Below are 26,710 nucleotides of genomic sequence, written 5' to 3' on the forward strand. Positions count from 1 at the left end.
AAAAACTGATGTTTTATTAATCTTAATAGACATGAATAATCAAGCAAATAATTTAATCTTCATCAGTTTATTTGTTATAAAAAATATTCATTTTTAAAATAATTCATAACAAAAAGTAAGATATCATCATTAACAAGATACTGTTTCAGAATCTAAAGGAATTGTAATGTTGTTTGAATAACACAATGAGAACAAGATATAACCCTTGGATAAGTACTATGGATTCAATTTTTTTGGGGGGATACCAATTTTTCGTGGATTGAGGATAACTAACGTTTTTGAAGATATTTATCCCTGTGGTTTTTCCAAAGTCAGCAAACAAGCCTATAGAAAATTTGTTCAGCATTTAAATTGGTAGTTCACCTGTTCCCACCAAGTTTAATGAAAATTAGAATAAACAAGAATGTGTCCAAAGTACACGGATGCCCCACTGGCACTATCATTTTCCATGTTCCATGGACCGTGAAATTGGGTCAAGCAGCAAGTGTAGTAAGTTTCAAGTTGATTGGACTTCAGCTTCATCAAAAACTACCTTGACCAAAAACTTTAACCTGAAACTCCCATTTTCATTTTCTATGTTCAGTTGACCGTGAAATTGGGGTCAAAAGTATAATTTGGCTGTAAAATTAGAAAGATCATATCATAAGCAACAAGTGTACCAAGTTTCTAGTTGATTGGACTTCAGCTTAATCAAAAACTACCTTGACCAAAAACTTTAACCTGCGGACGAACGAACGAACAAACAGACGGACGGACGGACGGACGAACGAACGGAGCCACAGACCAGAAAACATAATGCCCCTCTACTATCGTAGGTGGGGCATAAAAAAATAATAATGAATCCACAGTATCTATTATTCAAGGAGCTTCTGTTCAAATCAGAACATTTTGATGATAAACTTTTGAAATTATTATTCAGGATGCACCAGATGCTGAAATGGCAAATCACATGCATTATAACATAATAAACAGAGATCATTTTAAAAAAACAAAAGAATAATTAAATAACATTTTTACATACCACATACCCTCAATTAAATTATGGTTCAAGACAGCAATTTTGTAATGTAAAATTCTTTTTTTTTAAAGAAATTTAGACCTTGACCTGAGACCAACAGACTTGATGGAGAGTTGTCTCATTGGCACTCATACCACATCTTCCTATATCTATTGAAAGTAAAAAGGAATCTTCCTTGTCATCCTTTAATTATATGTGACCGCATATTCAAAGTTAAATTAATAGATCCATTACCACTTTTTGGCACAATTATTGCTGCTTGCAGTGACTAACCTTCCTATGTACTCTGTGACACCTTTCACAGTTGAGACAAAAATATGCATGATAGAGATTCATGCAAAAAAAGAAGTAAAAATATATGACAGCAAATGAATATTTGATTATTCAATTCAAATCTGGTATAAATAATTTGAGTTAACATCATGAAGCGAAAAAGACTAACAGACTATCAGAAAGTTCAAAAAATTTTATACTTTTAAACTTTCTACTTGGAAAGCTATACAAGACTGGATCAGGTGGAAATGTGAGCATCTTTAACTAATTATGACTGAATATTATATAATAATCTGATGAATCAAGATTGTATTTCAGGTATCACGTATGTTCAACATTAACCAATGAATGAAGCAAATAAAGTCAAGGTAAGATGTAGAGTGGTATCCAATAAATTATTCATCTCACTAACATGCACTACACAAAAACTCCATGATATGAGGTAAATAGGTCAGGTGAACACTGTTTGGCAGGCATGTATATAGTTTGAAATGATTATATATTAAATATAGTCTGCCTATCATTCATCATAACTGACAGGAACATGAGACAAATCATCCAATACTGTATATTTATATGTAGTCACCAAACCCTAAAGATGAGTTTCAAGGGTTACAAAATGTGAGTGAATTAATCAATGTAGACCAGATATCATCTGTATACAAGATACAAATTATTCAGTTCTTTCAACTTCAAAATATAAAGCTTATACCCAGAAATGTGTATCCCTATGTCTTGTGGTCCACAATTTTATAGCAGGCAAGAAAACATAATATCTTTTTAAAAATATAAAAAAATCCCCTCTATATAAAATCCACCATTTTCAGAGTTTTGCTTCCACAATTTTAAATGTAGCACTGAGAACATTTGAAGGCACTGTCTTCTTCTGGTTGGGTAGCTGTCCACCAACATATACTTGTATGGAGCCTGTAAATATAAAAAACAAAACTTATTTTAAGAAATTACAAGACAATGTGTATACAGTTATCAATGTATAAAATTGAGAATGGAAATGGGGAATGTGTCAACAACAACCCGACCATAGAACAGACAACAGCAGAAGGTCACCAAGAGGTCTTCAATGCAGCGAGAAATTCCCGCACCTGGAGGCGTCCTTCAGCTGGCCCCTAAACAGATATTTATACTAGTTCAGTGATAATGAACGCCATACTAAACTATGCAACTTTAACTTTGTTCTAATATAAAATTCTTTAAGTGAATCAACATCTGAAGTGGTGATTGTGCAGGAGGGTTAAAACAAGTGGATGACTCTTGGTATGTACAGTTGTCTTAAAATAAATAAGAATAAGTCACCATACAAAACAACGTCCTCATAACAAATATAAGTGTAACATTACTTCTGGCATGGTCAACCACAATAACTGCAAAATGTGTACTTCACTTTTTTATTACATGTATATACCTGTCCTGAAGACACTACACTTGCTGGCAAAACTTGTGAACCAATAAAACTATTGAATGATGTAAAACATTTGAGTGTTGTTGTCTTTTGTGGTGATTTGACTATCTTAGATATATATGATAAAACTAATTTCTGTTTCAGATATTATCTGCCTTAAAATAATGTCAAGCAGAAGGATATAACTCAAACATCTTATAAAATGAAGCTTATTTCCATCTTTGAATCTGAAATGAGTTTATATGTTGATGTGATTGGCATACAAGTGACAGTTTTAACTAGCTATAAAAACAGGTTTAATCCAACATTTTCTACATAAGAAAATGCCTGTACCTAGTCAGGAATATGATAGTTGTTATCCATTGGTTTGATATGTTTGAGCTTTTGATCTTGCAATTTGATTAGGAACTTTCAGTTTAAAATTTTCCTCAAAGTTTGTTTTATTTGCGATTTTACTTTTCATTTTGAATTCTAATTTAATTATTGTTTTCCAAAGTGCTTTGAAGTACATTTGAACTTGTTATACTTTGGAAATATAACTGGGAATTAGTGTATCCTTCACAGTATTACCTGGCTCTATAACAAATCCTTTATCAGTCCACACTGCCATACTTTGAGCATCTATTATCAGTTTGACTGTTACCTTGGTATGTTTTTGTATAAACACTCTATCTACTGCTACCAACTGTAAATTAGGCATTGGTTCCTTTGTTGTCAACCAATGTATATATACTTGTACTACCTGAAAATGTCAAATGTGTTGAAATATTTAACCAAAAATCTAAAAATTTAACTTTAAAAACAAATGAAACCTATCTTTTTGGGTGAAAATTGAATACTATTTTTTTAGAATATGAGTGCACTGCTTGTACTACCACATGGTCTAAACCCCTTAATTGGTACATATTTTTTAAAGTACACATCATAATGAAGATATCTACTTAATTCCAAGTTGATATGACCACAACTTTATGGTAAGTATACTCAAAAGGTTTACACAATACTTGAATGACTAACTGACTGATTACTTGAATGACTTACTAACTGACAGACTAGAAACCTCTATCCCCTCACTTACTTGAATAACTAACTAACTGACAGACCAGATACCTCTATCCCCTCACTTACTTGAATAACTAACTAACTGACAGACCAGAAACCTCTATCCCCTCACTTACTTGAATGACTGACAGACCAGAAACCTCTATCCCCTCACTTACTTGAATAACTAACTAACTGATAGACTAGAAACCTCTATCCCCTCACTAACTTGAATAACTAACTAACTGACAGACTAGAAACCTCTATCCCCTCACTTACTTGAATGACTAACTGACTGACAGACCAGAAACCTCTATCCCCTCACTTACTTGAATAACTAACTAACTGACAGACCAGAAACCTCTATCCCCTCACTTACTTGAATGACTGACAGACTAGAAACCTCTATCCCCTCACTAACTTGAATGACTAACTAACTGACAGACCAGAAACCTCTATCCCCTCACTTACTTGAATAACTTACTGACTGACAGACTAGAAACCTCTATCCCCTCACTTACTTGAATAACTAACTAACTGACAGACCAGAAACCTCTAACCCCTCACTTACTTGAATGACTGACAGACCAGAAACCTCTATCCCCTCACTTACTTGAATGACTGACAGACTAGAAACCTCTATCCCCTCACTTACTTGAATGACTAACTAACTGACAGACCATAAACCTCTATCCCCTTACTTACTTGAATGACTAACTGACTGACAGACCATAAACCTCTATCCCCTCACTTACTTGAATGACTGACAGACTAGAAACCTCTATCCCCTGACTTACTTGAATGACTGACAGACTAGAAACTTCTATCCCCTCACTTACTTGAATGACTAACTAACTGACAGACCATCAACATCTATCCCCTCACTTACTTGAATGATTTACTGACTGACAGACCAGATACCTCTATCCCCTCACTTACTTGAATAACTAACTAACTGACAGACCAGATACCTCTATCCCCTCACTTACTTGAATAACTAACTAACTGACAGACCAGATACCTCTATCCCCTCACTTACTTGAATGACTAACTGACTGACAGACCAGAAACCTCTATCCCCTCACTTACTTGAATGACTGACAGACCAGAAACCTCTATCCCCTCACTTACTTGAATAACTAACTAACTGACAGACTAGAAACCTCTATCCCCTCACTTACTTGAATAACTAACTAACTGACAGACTAGAAACCTCTATCCCCTCACTTACTTGAATGACTAACTGACTGACAGACCAGAAACCTCTATCCCCTCACTTACTTGAATAACTAACTAACTGACAGACCAGAAACCTCTATCCCCTCACTTACTTGAATGACTGACAGACTAGAAACCTCTATCCCCTCACTAACTTGTATGACTAACTAACTGACAGACCAGAAACCTCTATCCCCTCACTTACTTGAATGACTTACTGACTGACAGACTAGAAACCTCTATCCCCTCACTTACTTGAATAACTAACTAACTGACAGACCAGAAACCTCTATCCCCTCACTTACTTGAATAACTAACTAACTGACAGACCAGAAACCTCTATCCCCTCACTTACTTGAATGACTGACAGACTAGAAACCTCTATCCCCTCACTTACTTATATGACTAACTAACTGACAGACCATAAACCTCTATCCCCTTACTTACTTGAATGACTTACTGACTGACAGACCATAAACCTCTAACCCCTCACTTACTTTAATGACTAACTGACTGACAGACCATAAACCTCTATCCCCTCACTTACTTGAATGACTAACAGACTAGAAACCTCTATCCCCTCACTTACTTGAATGACTAACTTACTGACAGACCATAAACCTCTATCCCCTCACTTACTTGAATGACTGACAGACTAGAAACCTCTATCCCCTCACTTACTTGAATGACTGACAGACTAGAAACCTCTATCCCCTCACTTACTTGAATGACTAACTGACTGACAGACCAGAAACCTCTATCCCCTCACTTACTTGAATGACTAACTGACTGACAGACCAGAAACCTCTATCCCCTCACTTACTTGAATGGCTAACTGACTGACAGACCAGAAACCTCTATCCCCTCACTTACTTGAATGACTAACTGACTGACAGACCAGATACCTCTATCCCCTCACTTACTTGAATGACTAACTGACTGACAATCCAGATCCCTTTATCCCCTCACTTACTTGAATGACTAACTGACTGACAGACCAGAAACCTCTATCCCCTCACTTACTTGAATGACTAACTGACTGACAGACCAGAAACCTCTATCCCCTCACTTACTTGAATGACTAACTGACTGACAGACCAGAAACCTCTATCCCCTCACTTACTTGAATGACTTACTGACTGACAGACCAGAAACCTCTATCCCCTCACTTACTTGAATGACTAACTAACTGACAGACCAGAAACCCTTATCCCCTCACTTACTTGAATGACTAACTGACTGACAGACCAGAAACCTCTATCCTCTCACTTACTTGAATGACTAACTGACTGACAGACCAGAAACCTTTATCCCCTCACTTACTTGAATGACTAACTGACTGACAGACCAGAAACCTCTATCCTCTCACTTAACTATCTTAGGTGGTGCATATCAAATCACTTCTTTAAATGCATTGGCAAGAGAACATACCTTTAATAAAATTAAGAAAGGAAATGGGGAGTGTGTCAAAGAGGCAACCTAAGTTACCTGACCATAGAGCAGAAAACAGCCCAATGCCATCAATTGGTCTTCAACACAGTGAGAAAAACCCCTTCCCCAGAGGTGGGCTTCAGCTGGTCCCTTAACACAAAGGTGCACTAGTTCAGTGAAAATGGAAGTCACACTAAACTTAAAAAAATATATAAATAAAAAGTAAACTAAAACTAGAGGCTCTCAAGAGCCTGTGTCGCTCACCTTGGTCTATGTGCATATTATCAATGGACACAGATAAATTCATGACAAAATGGTGTTTTTGTGATGGTGATGTGTTTGTAGATCTTACTTTACTGAACATTCTTGTTGTTACAATTATCTCTATCTATAATGAACTTGGCCCAGTAATCACAGTGGAAAGTATTTCCTAAAAATTTACAAAAATTAACAAAAATTTATGAAAATTGTTAAGAATTGACTATAAAGGGCAATAACTCCTTAAGGGGTCAATTGACAATTTTGGTCATGTTGACTTATTTGTAGATCTTATTTTGCTGAACCTTATTGCTGTTTACAGTTTATCTCTATCTATAATAATATTCAAGATAATAACCAAAATCTGCAAAATTTCCTTAAAATTACTCATTCGGGGGCAGCAACCCTACAACAGGTTGTCTGATTTGTCTGAAAATTTCAGGGCAGATAGATCTTGACCTGATAAACAATTTTACCCCCATGTCAGATTTGCTCTAAATGCTTTGGTTTCAGAGATATAAGCCAAAATCTACATTTCCCCTCTATATTCTATATTAAGCCATGGCAGCCATCTTGGTTGGTTGGACGGGTCACGCCACACATTTTTAAACTAGATACCCTAATAATGATTGTGGCCAAGTTTGGTTAAATTTGGCCCAGGAGTTTCAGAGGAGAAGATTTTTGTAAAAGATTACAAAAATTTACGAAAAATTGGTCAAAATTGACTATAAAGGGCAATAACTCCTTAAGGGGTCAACTGATAATTTTGGTCATGTTGACTTATTTGTAGATCTTACTTTGCTGAACATTATTGCTGTTTACAGTTTACCTCTTTCTATAATAATATTCAAAATAATAACCAAAATCTGCAAAATTTCCTTCAAATTACTTATTTCGGGGCAGCAACCCAATAACGGGTTGTCCTATTCATTTGAAAGTTTCAAGGCTGATAGATTTTTACTTGATGAACAATTTTACCCCTATGTCAGATTTGCTGTAAATGCTTTGGTTTCAGAGTTATAAGCCAAAATCTACATTTCACCCCTATGTTCTATTTTTAGCCATGGTGGCCATCTTGGTTGGTTGGCGGGGTCACGCCACACATTTTTTAAACTAGATACCCCAAAGATGATTGTGGCCAAGTTTGGATTAATTTGGCCAAGTAGTTTCAGAGGAGAAGATTTTTGTAATAGATTACTAAGATTTACGAAAAATTGTTAAAAATTGACTATAAAGGGCAATAACTCCTAATGGGGTCAACTGACCATTTCGGTCATGTTGACTTATTTGTAAATCTTACTTTGCTGAACATTATTGCTGTTTACAGTTTATCTCTATCTATAATAATATTTAAGATAATAACCAAAAACAGCAAAATTTCCTTAAAATTACCAATTAAGGGGCAGCAACCCAACAACGGGTTGTCCGATTCATCTGAAATTTCGGGGCAGATAGATCTTGACCTGATAAACAATTTTACCCCTATGTCAGATTTGCTCTAAATGCTTTGGTTTTTGAGTTATAAGCCAAAAACTGCATTTTACCCCTATGTTCTATTTTTAGCCATGGCGGCCATCTTGGTTGGTTGGCGGGGTCACGCCACACATTTTTTAAACTAGATACCCCAATGATGATTGTGGCCAAGTGTGGTTTAATTTGGCCCAGTAGTTTCAGAGGAGAAGATTTTTGTAAAAGTTAACGACGACGGACGCCGGACGCAAAGTGATGGGAAAAGCTCACTTGGCCCTTTGGGACAGGTGAGCTAAAAACATACCAGACTAATTTTAAAAATTCTTGATCTTTACCTCATCTCCATCAAATAAACCAGTATTGGTAACAGTCACTTGTACAGGAACTGGTTCCCCAACTTTTACTGTAGCTGGTACCACTAGGTTTGAATAGTTGTATGTAGTATAGGTTAATCCAAAACCAAAAGGATAGAGAGGTTCTCCACTAAAATATCTGTAAGTCTTCTCCTTCATACTGTAATCAATCATTGAGGGTATCTGGAATAGACAGAGTTCCACATGTATTAAACTTGTTACTGGATAAAAAAAATTATATTCAATTTAATTAGGCATGCTTTGTAGAAGATTTGATGATTTAGAAGGTAAAAGTAGAAGTGAGACAGGTTAGTCTTATATAGGACGTTTTAAATATGTTATAATTTTTGCAAATTTTGCGTATAATTTTGTATTGTATTGTTTATTTAAGAAATAATTCATGAAAGCCATAGATTGTTGGAAATTTACACATGGCCTGGGCTGTGATATACAAATTTTATCCTGAGCGTTAGAAAGGGATAAAATTAATGAATAGCACAGCCCAGGCCATGTGTAAATTTCCAACAATCTATGGCTTCCATGAATTATTTCGATTCTAATAGGACTAATACGGCCATTAAAAATCTGAAGCGAGAGTGGGTTTGGGCATTCTAATAAATCTATAGCTTGCATGGATTATTTGGTGAATAACTGCTAGAAAAATAATCTGATTAATTCTTTTAATTCTCAAACCCAACATTTGCCATTCTAATTTACATGTTTTTCTCGTAAGCTACCGTCAAATCCAAAGTTGACATTTTGTAACTAAGTTAGCTTGCTGAAATCAGTAAATATGCGAATAATGCAATACAATAGAAAATTAAACAAAACCTACCTCAAAAATCAATTTAAATACAATATTATATGAATTTGGATGGCTCATGTAACAGAAAACTTTCCGACTCTAGCGTTTTCATTTGTATGACGTCATAAAAATGAGAATGGAAATGGGGAATGTGTCAAAGAGACAACAACCCGACCATAGAAAATCAAAGAGCTGAAAGCTCTGAAGAACAAGAGGCTCTCAAGAGCCTGAATCGCTCACCTTAATTTTTTTGGTTAAATCTCTCATCAATGATTATTTTGGCTTTTCAATTTATTCAAATGTTCTTTGAATCGTCCTATTTTCTTCAAAAGCAAAAAAAAAATCATTTTCTCCTATGTTCTATTTTAGCCATAGGAGCTATGTTTCTGACATACAAGGAAATGAAATATAAAATTTATACTAGATACTCTGAAACTCATTTAGCCTAAGTTTGGCTGAAATTGATACAGCAGTTTCAAAGGAGAAGATTTTTTAAAGTAAGTCAACATGATGAACAAATTGTGAAAAAAGTCTTTAAAGGGCAATAACTCCTTAATGGGTCAATTGACAATTTTGGTCAAATTGACTTATTTGTAGATCTTACTTTGCTTAACATTTTTGCTATTAACAGTTTATCTGTATCTATAATAATATTCAAGATAATAACCAAAAACTGCAAAATTTCTTTAAAATCATCAATTCAGCGGCATTATACCTGAAAAACCAGTTATGCAATTCGGCTGAAAATTTCAGGACAGGTAGACCTTGACCTAATAAATACTTTAACTTCTTGTCTTATTTGCTCTAAATGCTGGAGTTTTTGAGATATAAGCCAAAAACTGCATTTTACCCTGTGTTCTATTTTTAGCCATGACGGCCATGTTTTTTGACGAAATAAAAAATAAAGCACAAACTTTATTTTATACACCCTACTGATCATTCAGTTGAAGTTTGGTTGAATTTGGTTAAGTGGTTTTAGAGGAGAAGATTTTTTAAAGTTAGCAAATATGATGAACAAATTGTGAAAAATTGTCATTAAAGGACAATAACCCCTTAAGGGGTCAATTGACAATTTTGGTCATATTAACTTATTTGTAGATCTTACTTTGCTGATCATTTTTGCTGTTTACAGTTTATCTTTATCTATAATAATATTCAAGATAATGACCAAAAACTGCAAAATTTCCTTAAAATTACCAATTAAGTGGCAGCAACCCAACAATGGTTTGTTTGATTCATCTGAAAATTTCAGGGCTGATAGATCTTGACCTAATGAACATTTTTACCCCATGTCAGATTTGCTCTAAATGCTTTCTTTTTTGAGATATAAGCCAAAAACTGCATTTGACCCTTATGTTCTATTTTAAGTAACAGCGGCCATGTTTTTTGACGGATCAAAAATCGAAGCACACACTTTGTGCAGGATAATCTAAGGAACAATCATGCTAAGTTTCATCCAAATCCATTCAATAGTTTCAGAGGAGAAGATTTTTTAAAGTTAGCAAATGTGATGAACAAATTGTGAAAAATTGTCATTAAAGGACAATAACCCCTTAAGGGGTCAATTGACAATTTTGGTCATATTAACTTATTTGTAGATCTTACTTTGCTGATCATTTTTGCTGTTTACAGTTTATCTTTATCTATAATAATATTCAAGATAATGACCAAAAACTGCAAAATTTCCTTAAAATTACCAATTAAGTGGCAGCAACCCAACAATGGTTTGTTTGATTCATCTGAAAATTTCAGGGCTGATAGATCTTGACCTAATGAACATTTTTACCCCATGTCAGATTTGCTCTAAATGCTTTCGTTTTTGAGATATAAGCCAAAAACTGCATTTGACCCCTATGTTCTATTTTAAGTAACGGCTGCCATGTTTTTTGACGGATCAAAAATCGAAGCACACACTTTGTGCAGGATAATCTAAGGAATAATCATGCTAAGTTTCATTCAAATCCATTCAGTAGTTTCAGAGGAGAAGATGTTTGAAAAATTGTTAACGACGACGACGACGACGACGGACGCCAAGTGATGAGAAAAGCTCACATGGCCTTTTAGGCCAGGTGAGCTAAAAATGACGCCACTGTCTCTAATATTGGGATAGTTTTTATGCAAGTCTTGATTTTCACATACCGTAATTAGTTTAACAATGCAACATGTCTCGTAACGGTAAGCATATAATTGATATTCGTATATGTGTGTGTGTGTGTGTGAAGTGAAGGTGACAACTGGCTGTTTTTTAAGACAAATGAATAGGTCAAGACTACCTGAATTGTACAAATAAATACCGTAGAAAGGCTTGTATATTTCTCACTGGTACATAATAGTCTGAGTCTGAATCTGGGTCTGTTCGCGCCCACTCATGTTCGCCCCTTTCACTTTCACACCCTACATGTTCGCACCCAATCTTAATTGGTTTTGTGTTTAATAACTCCGTAAGCAAGTGTTTTCTTATAAGTATAATTGTTGTCATTGTCTCAAAATAAAGTGAGACAGCATTTTTTTTTGTGTTGAATAAATCTTAATCAGGTTTTAGATAGCGTATTGTTAAAAATTATAATAATCCTTTCTAAATAAAGTGGTATTTTGTCAACGTTTTATTTTGTGTTGAATAACTCTTAATCATGTTTTGGTTAGTGTATTGCTATAACTTTGTTTCATTGACTTCTTTCAAAATGAAGTGAGATTCTGACTATGTTTTTTTCTGTGTGTTGAATAGATTTTATCATGTTTTGGTTATAATAGTGGATTGCTATATTTTGGTTCCTATATTTTATTGTTTCGTTGTTTCAGATCAAAGGGACCAAGCTGTTAAAAACAATTATCTTTTGTGTTTTTCCTTTAAAATCTTCAATGTTTTACTCATACCAAGCTATAAATACATTCAGTATTTACACCAAAGCAATTTAAAACAACAATCATGATTTTCCAATTATTCAACTTGAATTTGAATTAAAATTGGGCGCGAATGAGTAGAGTGCAAACGGACCTTGGGTGCGGTGCAAACGTGCGAGGTGCGAACGTGTAGGGTGCGAAAGTGTATTGGGCGCGAACAGACCTGATACCACATAGTCTGAACCCCCTTCTCCCACAAAATATTAAGTAAATAATCTTTTTGTTACTGTTATCAAAGGTCTAATGAAACTCAGGTAATTTCAAACATTTGTCAAAGAATTCTAGTCAAACCGGCACCTGGTTAAATTGGCACCTGGACAAATCAGCACCTGGTTAAATCGACACCTGATATAGTCAATTCGTCACCCATGTTAAATATAAATTTTAACAGTATTTTAAGCAAAAAGAGTAAAAATAAGTAAGGGGTTGCCAGAATTTTTTTCAGTATTTAAGCAAAAAGAGTTAAATACTAACTTTCACATTTTTGGGTGTTCATGTACATTTTGTATATATTTATTTTTCTCAACTTAATGACTTTTTTGGTGTATTTTTAATGATATATATATGAGTAGTCAAAATAATTATTACGTCTGGCAAGGCTTTTTAAATTTTATTCTGGGACACCTTTCTATGACCGCAATGCTATGTTAAATTTTTTTCTGGGACGCCTTCCTACGAACTTCGTAGGAAGACATCACAGAAAAAAAATAAAATAGCCTTGCCAGACGTCATAATTATTTGGACTAATACATGAGATATTGGATATTTTTATGCATTATTTAAACCAGTTGAGCATTTTACAGGATTGTTTGTTTAATGCTTTTTAAACTTTACTGAAAAAAAACCACCTTAAATTTGCTTATTATTTGGCATGAAAGTTTGATTTATTGAAAGGGACTCATAGTTTTCCATTTTATTTTAATAATTGTCTAATTGTTAAAACAACAGCTTGGGTAAGGGCTTCGTTGTTTACCTTTATACACAAAAACATAATTTCACTTTGGTTTCGTTGTTTACCTAAATACACAACAACATATTCACTATGTACTTGGTAACAGTTATTAATTAATTGAATAGAAAATATTATAACAAATATTATTGGATGCCGAATTGACATCAAATAGGTGCCGATTTGACTAGATGCCAATTTAACCAGGTGCCGACTTGACTTGTACGTTTCAATTCCTCTGCGATCGTTTGCGGTATTTTCTTGAGAAAAACCTATTTTCCATCATCAAAGAGAAGAAGAAACTGCTTGAAAATAATTCTGGAACGCTTCATGATTGTTAAAATAAGTTAAATTCACTCAAAAAACAATTTTAAAACGTGCGATGTTTAAACAGGAAGTTTCAAAAGCACATGTAAAAGAAGAAATTAACCGGTGAGAGTGGAAATCCGTACATAACAGATATCACTATAGTACGACTTTGAAAGCAAAACAGTTCCATCCTTTTGTAAAACAGTCTTTAATATACCTATCACATTAATGTTTGAAGGGTCTTAAGCTTATTCAAACCATAAAAGTCGGTATGAAACACCAAAACGGAATGAACAATAACCGATTACGTTTTGTAGTTTACAAATTCTAAACTGGTTCCCGTCAAACTACAACACTTCGTTCGAGTGTAGTGGAATACAAGCAGAAACCAGTTAGTTTGTAAACTGGTTCCTGGCTGATTACTACACAATGACCTCTCATGCATAATGATAACACAAGCAAATTCCAGTTTGTATAGAAAATAGTAAATACGAAACCAATCGCGGTAGGCAGAGAAATGTAATGAAGTTCAGGTCGCCAGTAATGGAACAATGACTGCGTCATTTTCCAAAAACAACAGCAGAAGGTCACCAATAGGTCTTCAATGTAGCGAGAAATTCCCGCACCCGGAGGCGTCCTTCAGCTGGCCCCTAAACAAATATATACTAGTTCAGTGATAATGAACGCCATACTAATTTCCAAATTGTACACAAGAAACTAAAATTAAAATAATACAAGACTAACAAAGGCCAGAGGCTCCTGACTTGGGACAGTCGCAAAAATGCGGCGGGGTTAAACATGTTTGTGAGATCTCAACCCTCCCCCTATACCTCTAGCCAATGTAGAAAAGTAAATGCATAACAATACGCACATTAAAATTCAGTTCAAGAGAAGTCCGAGTCTGATGTCAGAAGATGTAACCAAAGAAAATAAACAAAATGACAATAATACATAAATAACAACAGACTACTAGCAGTTAACTGACATGCCAGCTCCAGACTTCAATTATACTGACTGAAAGATTATGATTTCATCATATGAACATCAGGCACAATCCTTCCCGTTAGGGGTTTAGTATCATACCATCATAACATATATGAGAAGAACATAACCCGTGTCATGCCAACAACTGGTTTTTGAATAAATGTGTTTAGTTCCGATGCAAAGACCCTATAAGTGAATCAATATTAACGCCAAAATATGCAATCTTTAATGACCTGACAACAGTATCGTAACTGTATCCCTTCTTAATAAGTCTATTCAAAGGTTTTTTTAGTTTCTGAGGTGAATACTGACACCTTTGTGCTTTATAAAGAATATTTCCATAAAAAATTGGATGTGAAATACCTGAACGTATAAGAAGTCTGTATGTTGAGCTATATTTACAAATGATATCCTTATACCGATGATAAAATTTAGTAAATTTTTTGACTAGTTTGTGATATCGAAAACCCTGGTGTAATAATTTTTCAGTAATACATAAATTTCTCTCGTTAAAATCTAAAAGATTGTTACATACATGAGCGAATCGTACAAGTTGATATATATAAACACCGTAAGATGGTGACAAGGGAACGTCACCATCTAATCAAAGAGCAGATTGCTCTGAGGGATACGATTGCCGTTGTTTCATTGACACATGTATACATGTAGCTGGATAATATTATTTTTAAAACTAATTCAACTGCACATTACAAAATAGCCAATCACGGATAAAAGTGTATGAACAATGTAATCAGGCCTATGTTCTATTTTTGTACTATCAATTCCAAGTTTACTTTCCACAGCAGTCACTGAGACTCAGACTGAGAGAAGGTATTTCACTTCGTATCTTATCCATGACCTATTTTCCTACGTTAATTCTAGGAGGAACCCCATTCCTAACTCTTTAAATATTTAATTTCCTTTGGGTCAGTGATCATGACTCCTTTCCGTACACATTTATCGGTTTAAAATGCGATCGTTTTTAATATAATACGACGTTTATTGACAGAACGAGCTAATACTCGACGTGTTGTTATTCAGAATTCACGGAAGGAGTCTTCCATATTATTGTTTCGAGTTGTCTCCCTTCCGGAAGGGAGACAACTCGAAACGATAATATGGAAGACTCCATTTCGCCTTTAGGGATGTTCTACGATAAGGATTCCTTTTTTTAAAATTTAAATGATGCATATGATTTAAAATTATGCAACAACAATAACCTTCAATAGCAGACATACATAGAAAAAATCCCATGAGTTATAAATTAATTAACTGAGTGGAGAATCCAGAGCAACCATTCAATCTAAAACCCCTTGAAGTCAAGAAAACTATACGCATGTGCATAATTTCCAAAACAAACCCTGGAGCAAGAACGTATATATTAAATGTTTATTAAACGACCTACATGGTTCTCTATTTCTTTATGGAAGTACAATCTCAAATATCAGTTTCATAACGGTAACATATAAGAAAAACTCCACTTCAGTTCTTAAATGACAGAAATAGATTTATCGGAATTCAGAGAACTCTCGCATTTTATCAAAACTGGGAATTCCCTCTGACGTGTTTCTAAATTTATAAAAATACTAAATATAAATACTGCTTAATTCTGATTTTCCGTGTTGTTTAAAACATGCATATAAGTCAAGGGAATTATCAAACATGAAGATTATGAAAAGAACATTATAGGAAAGTTGTTTAAGTTCAATCCCTTTGTTTGTTTTTACCTTTTAAAGCAAGACAATCATAAGAATCTGAGATGTTCCTTAATGTTTAGAATAAAACGATTGACGTGAGGGCAATGCTCTGAGCCACCGGTATAAGTCTACAGATTGCTTGAAAGCAATCGTATCCCAAAAATGGATAATTAACGATAGGAAATGAAAAATCATCTCTTTTATCATAAATTTTAGTATTCAGCTTACCGTTAGTGATATAGATATCAAGATCGAGGAAAATCGAGGAAAGGGCAGTGGTCATTGTTAGTATTAGCTTTATTTAAAGTAAGTTCAACAGGATAAATTTCTTTAATATACATACTGAAGTCGTCATTATTGAGAGCCAAAATATCATCCAAATATCTAAAAGTATTATTTAATTTGTTTATCAGATGTTGTTTCGATGGGTCTTTGCTTATTTTTGTCATAAATTGTAACTCATAGCAATGCAAAAACAGGTCCGCAATAAGTGGTGCACAGTTAGTCCCCATTGGAATTCCGATAACCTGACGATATACGGAATCCCCAAAGCGAACAAAAATGTCATCTAGTAAAAATTCAAGGGCATAAATAGTATCAAAGCATGTCCAATTGACATAGTTTTTTTGTTTATTGCTACTAAAAAATGACCTAAAAGAGTTTGAACATATATATTCACATTCTGACTTTTTAAATGCCCATTTAATTAGGTGTGTGAATTTTTTCTTAATGAGAATGTGAGGCAATGTAGTATACAGGGTAGAAAAATCAAAACTTTGAACAGATTCAAAATCACCAATATAAGCATGTAATTTATCAAGTACTTCCAACGAGTTCTTGACACTCCAAAAGTAATTAATTCCACTATTTTCGAAAGCCTTATTTGAACAATTTATTATCAGGTTTTTAATTGTACCAAGTGTGCTGGTAAGAAGAATAGACAATTTAGTAGTGGAACAATGGCTTGAAGACGAAATAAATCTATATTTGTAAGGTGTTTTGTGTAGCTTTGGAAGCCAATACATAGTTGGGACTTTCATTGTATTTGGCTCTGCTTGTAAAGCGGTAGCTAAAAGTTTATCATGTTTTGAAATGACTTGAATGTGCCAAAATCATAAAATGATTTTTGCAGATTTTTATTTTATTTTTATTTGTTGATTTCTCTGAGCTGTTGTGCATTACTTCTTTTTATCATGCATCTGATTAAGAATAAAATTTATTATTCTTTTTTTAATTGCAATTTTTAAAACAATAAAATCGGCAAAGGGTTTGCAAATAGGTTGTAATACATGTTGATTTACGTGGGAAGTATATTGTAACAGCCATTATTATGTATATCTCTGAGTCTGCGCTAAGTATAGATATATCAAGAATTTTATCACAGTGTTGTTTACAAAGTGAAAGAAGCACGTCATATTATAAGTTATCTACGTTCATATCCGTAGATATGGATATTTTAAAACCCTGAAGTACCCCAGTACACCATGAGGTGTAGCCGAAGGGTGTACAGGGTACTGAAGGGTGTTAAAATATCCATATCTACGGATATGAACGTAGATAACGAATTTATCCCCGGTCTTAGTCCGAATCGGACAAGTTTTATGGAAATTCGGGTACAAAGTGTAACGTGAAAACAACGTTATTTTCATTATCTAAAAACGTTTTATTGAAATTTGGAAATTTTACATATTTTTTACTGGGTGTAGGGTACTACCTTTGGTAGAACCCTACAGGTAGTCAAATATAAGAAGTTTTTAATTCGGAGACAGAGAAACTGGATTGAGTCAAATTTGGCGCTCAATGTTGTGAGAGTTATGTCATAGATGGTGTGACCTCAACGTGGGTCATTTGCATAGCTAGGTCAGTAGTCCCATTCCTTGAAAATGTGGCAGTCAAGTGATGCATTTAATGAAATGAGTGTAAATGATCGGCATACTAGGACAAAATCGTTAATGAATTAAATATTTAATTACAAACATTATGAATAATCTACAGAATTTAATATTTCACAAGGAGCAATCATGGAACTAAGGAAAACTTGCGTGAAGTTCCCCAGGATAATGGTTAGCAACGTCCGGGGATATGGGTTAGCAACACCCAGGGGCTATGGGTTTTGTAATGACGTGCGTTAACCAATCAAAATCCTAGATATATACTAAGCCGGGGATAATAGAATATGACATAATGCTGTCAACCCCACTGAGTGGTATACATGTGATTCATTACAAATAAATAAATATAATCTCACCTGATTAGCATACTTGTACCATGTGTATGGTAAACGTCCACTTGGATTAACACTATTATTGACTGTTGTAAACAAAGTAAGCAGAGCTTCTCCTGTGGCTTGAGCTGGGTAGAAACACTGGAATATATTAACAACATTTTTGTTTTCCTCTGCCCATGTTATATTGACTGGTCCAGCACTAAATAATAGTAATACTACAGATACATCACCACCTGGAAATTAAGTATACAACCTTTAGTGACCAAGCTCACCTACCCAATCGCCTCCCCCTTTTTTTCCATAAAAAAGAAAAGCTTATAGTGATTTGCTGGCAAATTTTTTTTCTGCTTCCTGATTGTGATCATTTCTATTATGATTTTTATACACAGTGATATTGTCTTGCACAATCTGTTTTTAATTTTTGACATTGACCTTAGACCAAGTAACTTCAAAAGCAATAGGGATTTTCTTCCAAGATATGTGAGCACATATCCATATGGACACAGTCCTATATGTAGTATTTGATTACGCATCAATTATAAAAGACAAAGTGAAATATATGAGATGAGACATCAATCTAAAATATATGAATATGTTTCTCTCCAAAGTCAAGAATATCTTCTCTATGTTTACTGTCAATAGATGTAAATATAAAATTTTGCTACTAGTTTATCCAAAGACAGGAGCATTTTCTAATTACAATTCTGAGATCAGTCCATGTCAAAACATTAATACTAGTATTTATAACATTTGCTCTCCTTTATAAATCAGACACAACTAACCATACTTAACAGCATCCTGTAACAATTGAAGCTGTTTCCCTGGTAACTCCATATCTCTTCTGTCTGTTCCTTCAGATTCTATATCTGTACCTGTTGTATGAATAAAGAGACAATGAGACAGCAACCCAAATATACATTGCATAAAACCAAAAGTCATCTAGAGGTTATGATAGAATCTTCACAAAAAGACAAGTGAACGATAAGTAAGTGCAAGTTAAAACAAAATGCTGTTTTGATGTAAGACATATCTCGCTACTTTCTTTAGAATTTCTATATGCTATAATTTGTGGAGAAGTGAATTAGAAACTGGAAAGTTCACCTTGTATTATAATTTAATATGTATGAAAATAAGGTGATGTGGTATGATTGCAAATGAGATAATTATCTACCAAATTTCAAATATAGTGGATGTAAGCAATTAGGGGCAACAGTTTGGCCTTTAACAATGAGGAAAACCCATATGTTATGGTCTTCTATAAAAGGCCCTGATATGAAATATGTGAAACAATTCAATTGAGAAAACAATTTGCCTAGTTTATATGTTTACTTATTTTCTTTTTCTTTAATAAATGGTAAATAGCAGCTCTTTCTTAAAATTAAGCATTTAAGTTTCTGTCACACAAAGTGCAGTAAAATTTATAAATTTCTGAACACAGAATCTGCTTCAATGATCTATGAAATAGCATTAAAGTCTATTATATTGTTTACCTGTCCCAAGACATACAAATACAATATATGAATCTTTAACAGCATTCTGAATGTCTGATGATGAATACTTGGTACATTTGTTACCATCCTGACAGCCGGCAGCATAGGAGGAATCTACTGCCACTTTACGGAGGCTCTCCCAGGGGGTGGATACAAAACGTGGATCAGCATCCGGGGAATAATCTCCAAACAACTGTCCTGTGTTGTTAGCCATAGGTCCTACAACCTGAAAAGTTCACATTCTTATTTTCTTAACCTGTGTACTGAGGTCTGTAAACAATTATGATTTATTATAAAGTTTCCATATTTTTCTCACTGTGTTGAAACATTACAATGAACAACATTTCCTCATTTTGACTGGCAGAAATCCATTGTGCTTAAAACTTATTTTAGTACTTGTATTCAAAATAAAGCCAAACATCTATATATGCATATGATGTATTATAAAATATCTGCAATGTGAAGAATATATAAATTAAAAAAAATTAAAAGCTTGATTTAACTTGTAATTCTTTAAAATGAATGTAACAAAAAGACTACCGTAAACAAAAATGGCTAAACCAAACAGCTCTAATACTTCAAACAATTGGTTAGCATCTGTCATATTCCTGATTTGGTACAGGTAAGTAGAAAATTGTGGATTAAAAGCTGATCTTATAGCCAGCTAAACCTCTAACTTGTATCACAGTTGCATAAAATTCCATTATATTGACAACGATGTTTTAACAAAGCACACATACATAATAATTATAAATGCTAAATATAGGGGTGAAATTGATGCTTCTTATCTTGCAATTACTATGATTACGTAAGATTGTTTAAGTGATGAAGTGTGTATTCATAGTGGGACATCATACAAACTGTGGTTTAGTCAAGGTTTTTACATTCTTATTACACTACAAAAAGTAAAGAAAGAGTAAAGCCTTCCATATCATCTTATGGTTTCCTTCTGGGTATTTAGAGAATAAAAGAAACTTACTGCAATTTTTGGTATTTGTTTAAATATTGGCAGCATAGTCTGTCCTCCTTTTAACATGACAATAGATTTAGTGGCAGCCTCTAAAGCTAATTCTCTGTGTTCTTTACTCTGTATAACAGACAGGTTTAACTGCATGTAAGGGTTTGTTGATGGGGGATCAAATTCTCCTAGCCTCATTCTGGTATTAAATAATGGCTTCACTTTTTCTCTCACTGTATTTTCTGTTAATTTTTTCTGTTTAATAGCATCCACTGAAAGTAGAATTAAGAGATATTTTTTTTCTAGCTTTTACCTCCAAAATACATGTATTATTAATCTTTTCCCCATACGAGTATGTTTGGTGTTTTTATTATAGAAAGACTGAAAATGACATGTATTTTGAGACATGAAAAATAATCAAGTTAAACATACAATGTAGAAATAACAAAATGGGTATTATCAAAATAAGCATGTTTGGCTTTTCTGCAAGAGACAAATTATGTTCGGGTTAAAGATGAATAATCACATACAATCAATGAAGTTATAGTTACTCATTGCATAAATGTTATTCAATTATACATATATCTTACACATATATAGATACACAGATTTATAAGAGTTGCCTGACAATTAAACATATGACTTACACATATATAGATACACAGGTTTATACGAGTTTCCTGACAATTCTACATATCTGACTTAAAAATAGATACGCATGCAGGTTTATACGAGTTTCCTGACAATTCTACATATCTGACTTACACAAATAAAGATAAAAAGGTTTATACGAATTTCCTGACGATTCTACATATCTGACTTACACATAGATACACAGGTTTATACGAGTTTCCTGACAATTCTGCATATCTGACTTAAACATATAAAGATACACAGGTTTATACGAGTTTCCTGACAATTCTACATATCTGACTTAAAAATAGATACGCATGCAGGTTTATACGAGTTTCCTGACAATTCTACATATCTGACTTACACATATAAAGATACACAGGTTTATACGAGTTTCCTGACGATTCTACATATCTGACTTACACATAGATACACAGGTTTATACGAGTTTCCTGACAATTCTACATATCTGACTTAAACATATAAAGATACAAAGGTTCATACGAGTTTCCTGACAATTTTACATATCTGACTTAAAAACAGATACACATGCAGGTTTATACGAGTTTCCTGACAATTCTACATATCTGACTTACACATAGATACACAGGTTTATACGAGTTTCCTGACAATTCTACATATTTGACTTACACATATAAAGATACAAAGGTTTATACCAGTTTCCTGACGATTCTACATATCTGACTTACACATAGATACACAGGTTTATACGAGTTTCCTGACAATTCTACATATTTGACTTACACATATAAAGATACACAGGTTTATACGAGTTTCCTGACGATTCTACATATCTGACTTACACATAGATACACAGGTTTATACGAGTTTCCTGACGATTCTACATATCTGACTTACACATATAAAGATACAAAGGTTTATACAAGTTTCCTGACAATTCTACATATCTGACTTACACATATAAAGATACACAGGTTTATACGAGTTTCCTGACAATTCTACATATCTGACTTACACATATAAAGATACACAGGTTTATACGAGTTCCCAGACAATTCTAAGTTACACCCAGCATTGACACATCCTGCCACTGTATCAATAGGGTCCAGATAATACTGGTGCCAAAACATTATGTTCTCTATGGCTACCTCATCACTCACAACATATCCAGTAAAATTCCACTCATCTCGTAAAATACTTGTTAGTAATTTACTGTTTGCACATGCTGGCACCCCATTTATACTGCAAAGTATATAAAAACATCTTTTATTTCTGACGATATACAATGGACTATCAAGTTTGAATGAGATCAACATTACATATTAAAGAAAACATCCAAAAAAGCTTTTTTCAGATTTTATTGATGAATTTTGACATAAATACAGTTGTCATTTCAAAAAAGTCACTGCTAAACTTTCTGTAGAAAATGTGAGAGAAACTAACATGAAGGCTGTATGATTGCTTATACATTATTGTAATTGCTAACATCAATTTCATTTGAACTTTTGGTGTATAGTTGTTCCATTAGCAATCACAACAAATCTCCTTTTTTAATAGTTTTTTAAGTAAGAGAAATAATCATTTAGTTATAGAGAACTACCTGTTATAACTACACATAAGACTGTAGGATCCAGCATCAACACACTTCTTGAATGCTGGTAGAAATGTTAGTCTCCAATCTCTTTCTGATACCTAAAAGTAAAACCGTATATATCTGCTCATCTTAATTAGACTGTAATGAATACTACTACAACATAAAACATAAGTACAAATCAGAAAGTTATAAAACCTGACAGAAATTTTATTTTCATATCTCTATGTTATAGTTTATTGATTTGGGATATATTATGGCATTTTTAAAGTTGATTTGATTAAGATTTACACAAACAAATAGCTCTGTAATGTCTGAAAACCTTATTTTTTTTAGAAACTGCTGTTTTAGCTCTAACATTGGCCAAAATTAAAATGATGTTTAATGAAGACTGGATGAAAGACTACACTTCTAAAGTATGAAAGTGCTGAAATATTGGTACAGATGGATACATAAAAGGACAAAAAATGGCATTACTTTTAGTAGATAATAAAGCATCTACTGTGTACAAGGTTTTCTACAAAAATAACAGTACAAATGAAGTACTCTAGAATATTTTTATGTTTGTTCTAAGAAAAAATAAAGATTTGGTGAAATAAAATCTAATAATGAGTTTTTGTCAAGTTGACCACAAACATAAGTGATGTCGCCACACAATTGCAAGTTGATATTTAAAAATTTTGAACTTTGTAGATATTTTGATTTGATTTGATTTGATCTCTGTTTTCACACCACTTTTTAGCGCCACTTTTGGGCTATTTTGTGGTGGCCAGTTTTTATTTGTGGAGGCAGCCGGATTGCCCAGAGAAAACCACCGACCTTTGATAGGGAAACAGACAATCAAGACTGGAGTCGAGTGGTTAAACCTCACAACCTCAGTGTTGACTGGTTAGTGATTACAGTAGTCATTACTCCGACCACTCGGCCAGGGAGGCCCATGTAGATATTTAGAAAACTGCACTTTGTTTCCATATTCAAATGTAGCTACATAACTTTAGTATATATACATATAATTATATATCAATTTTCTTTTTTCTGAGCCACAGTAATTATTCATTCAGTAAAACTTACCACAGCATTAAAACCAAATCTAGAGGATGGAATATCTTCTGGTCCCCCATGGACATCAAAGTGTTTACACCCAGCATTAGCTCTGATATACCTTGGATGATCTCCCTGTAGACCCTTCACAAAACTGGTGGCATACAGTCCACTAAGGTGGGGATCCTCTCCATAAGTTTCCTAATGTACAAAACAAATCATAAACGTCTTAATGATTAAGTCCTTATGTAAAAAACAAATCATAAACGTCTTAATGATTAAGTCCTTATGTACAAAACAAATCATAAACGTCTTAATGATTAAGTCCTTATGTACAAAACAAATCATAAACGTCTTAATGATTAAGTCCTTATGTACAAAAAAAATCATAAACGTCTTAATGATTAAGTCCATATGATCCACTGTGGATTCATTTAGTCCAAATGATATAAGCTTTTAAAAATCATCGGTTTTAGACATATTAAATTCTGCGAGATCAAGAAGTTCTTTTTTTTATTTTTCAATCTGAAGTTAGTACAAACGCCGTAGTTGATATGGTGTATTTGATTATTAAAGTCAAACTTCGCCAGGAATCTTCACAGACAAGCCTTATAATATTAAAGGACAAACTTCAGTTCATCTTATTATAAAAAGGTAAATGTATGACTTGGATGGAAGGTTTTCACATTGACATTCATACCACATCTTCTTATATCTATGTGTAGGGTACTATAGATAAGGCCTTCAAACATCAACTTAAAACTACCGGTTAACCGGTTAATCGGTCGAACGATTATCCGAGGAACCAGTTAGGCAAAAGTGAACGATTTGACAACACTACTTTTTATACATTATGACATTGATGAAGATTTGCCTCCGACATTTGCACTCATACCACATCTTTTTATATATACATATAAACCATTTTAGCAAATGTACTTCTGTGTATGATTAAAACATAAAGATTAATTCATCTACCAATCACCTAATGAGATTCATACAGTTAGAAGGCAAGTTCATTATACATGTACAAATGATGTACATGTAAATATTCATATAAAATAAAAACACAGTCTTTAATCAATAATACCTAAAAAATCTATAAATTAAAATATACATATCTATCTATCTATCTATCATTTTATACACAGAGTGAGACATATGTTTACTATGTGACTTTCATAGATATTAAATATGCAGAACACTTTTAATCATGTCTTTGTTTTCTGTTTTCATTGTGTTCTCGTTTTGTTATGCCTTGTAAATACGAATTAGCAGCAGGTATAGCTACTGTTTTAATTCTTGTTTCATTACCTGGTTTCTTCCCCACAGTGGATTTCTCATGATATTAATAACAGGGCTGAAGCAGCTGAGTCCAGTATGATCGTAGTAATAACCATGGCGTACATCATTATTGTGTTTGGCTCTTACTTCCTTGGCTGTAGCCTCTGCCACACGGAATATCAAATCTGGACTACAAGCAAAGGACATTAAGGGTTAAATGTATTTTTCTAATTTGCATTGTATTTGTTTATAACTCCTTTTAGATCAAAATAATGCAATTATTTGAAAGATATTGTTATAATCACTTATTGAAAAAAAAAATTTCCCACTTAATATAAACAATTCAGCATACACCACAAATTCTTATTAGCAATAAACATTACTGCAATTTGCATCAACATTTACCTGCAGAATTATAGCTCAGATGCTGTTCCTTGTGTCCTGAAACCATTTGACAATGTTTTGTTTCTTTCAAATTCTCTTTCAAATTAAATGATCAATAACTAAGTATAAGTCATTTCATACATCTTTTTGATATTAGGATATCCATTGCGTTGGACCCGAGAATCTGTCCCACTTGTCCAGAGAATTATCCGTCTTGTTTGAACTTTTGCCTCATACAACAATCACTTTTCTATTGAGGCGTTAAATATTTTCTATTATAACGTCAAATTTTACGGGAACTTTTGTGATGTCCAGTAATGGCGTACAAATAGTGATAAGGTGTATTCAATCAATTAGATATGAAACAAATGTAATGGTAATAGATTTTAACATGTCAAAAGAATAAAATAAATGTGGATCAGTACCTAAAAGTTGCAGCTAAACCAATAGCTTCAGGAAAAGCTGTGGCATTTCCTGCTTGTACATCTCCCCTCAAACATTCTGTATTCCACTGGTAAGGTCCTATGCCAAGTCTAGTAACTGCAGGGGCTGGACCCCCATGTATTCCTGCTCCTCCCCTAGCCATCTGATACATGATTTCTTCCATTGTCAGTCTACTAACCAAGTCGTCTACTCTTTCCCTCCATGATAACGAAGTATTGCTAAATGGATAATCAGCTGTTATGCTATTAAACAAAAGAAATCCAAGCAAAATGTAAACAACATCCATTCCGGTCTCATGACCTATTGAGATGGAAAACTCTAGAGAGGTACCAAAATATGGCGGGATTCGGAGTTGACTCCCCTGATTACAAAAAAAATCAAAGTACTGTTATACTGACAACCACTAATTTGAAGTAAAAAATATTTTTATTGACATTTGATAAAAGTATCATATAAAGTTATCAATTTATTTGTGATGGCATAAAGACAGGCACTAACTCTATTTTAATCTAAATTTCTGCAGCTTCATGTGAACCCTAAATCCAAAGA

General features: G+C 33.7%; 1 protein-coding gene across 1 annotated transcript; it reads right to left on the reverse strand.

Annotated features, from left to right (window-relative positions):
- Positions 1-26,467, reverse strand: LOC139493364 (uncharacterized). Its single transcript, XM_071281711.1, has 12 exons — positions 26,143-26,467; positions 25,364-25,523; positions 24,080-24,250; positions 23,018-23,109; positions 22,433-22,659; positions 20,824-21,074; positions 19,845-20,070; positions 19,137-19,226; positions 18,376-18,587; positions 8,465-8,665; positions 3,282-3,453; positions 1-2,218 (listed from the first exon to the last, which is right to left on the reverse strand). The coding sequence occupies exons 1-12, from the start codon at positions 26,445-26,447 to the stop codon at positions 2,115-2,117; spliced, it is 2,211 nt and encodes a 736-aa protein (XP_071137812.1). The 5' UTR covers positions 26,448-26,467; the 3' UTR covers positions 1-2,114.
- Positions 26,468-26,710: the final 243 nt, after the last annotated feature.

Source organism: Mytilus edulis, chromosome 10, assembly GCF_963676685.1.
Source record: "Mytilus edulis chromosome 10, xbMytEdul2.2, whole genome shotgun sequence".
NCBI classification, from domain to species: domain Eukaryota; kingdom Metazoa; phylum Mollusca; class Bivalvia; order Mytilida; family Mytilidae; genus Mytilus; species Mytilus edulis.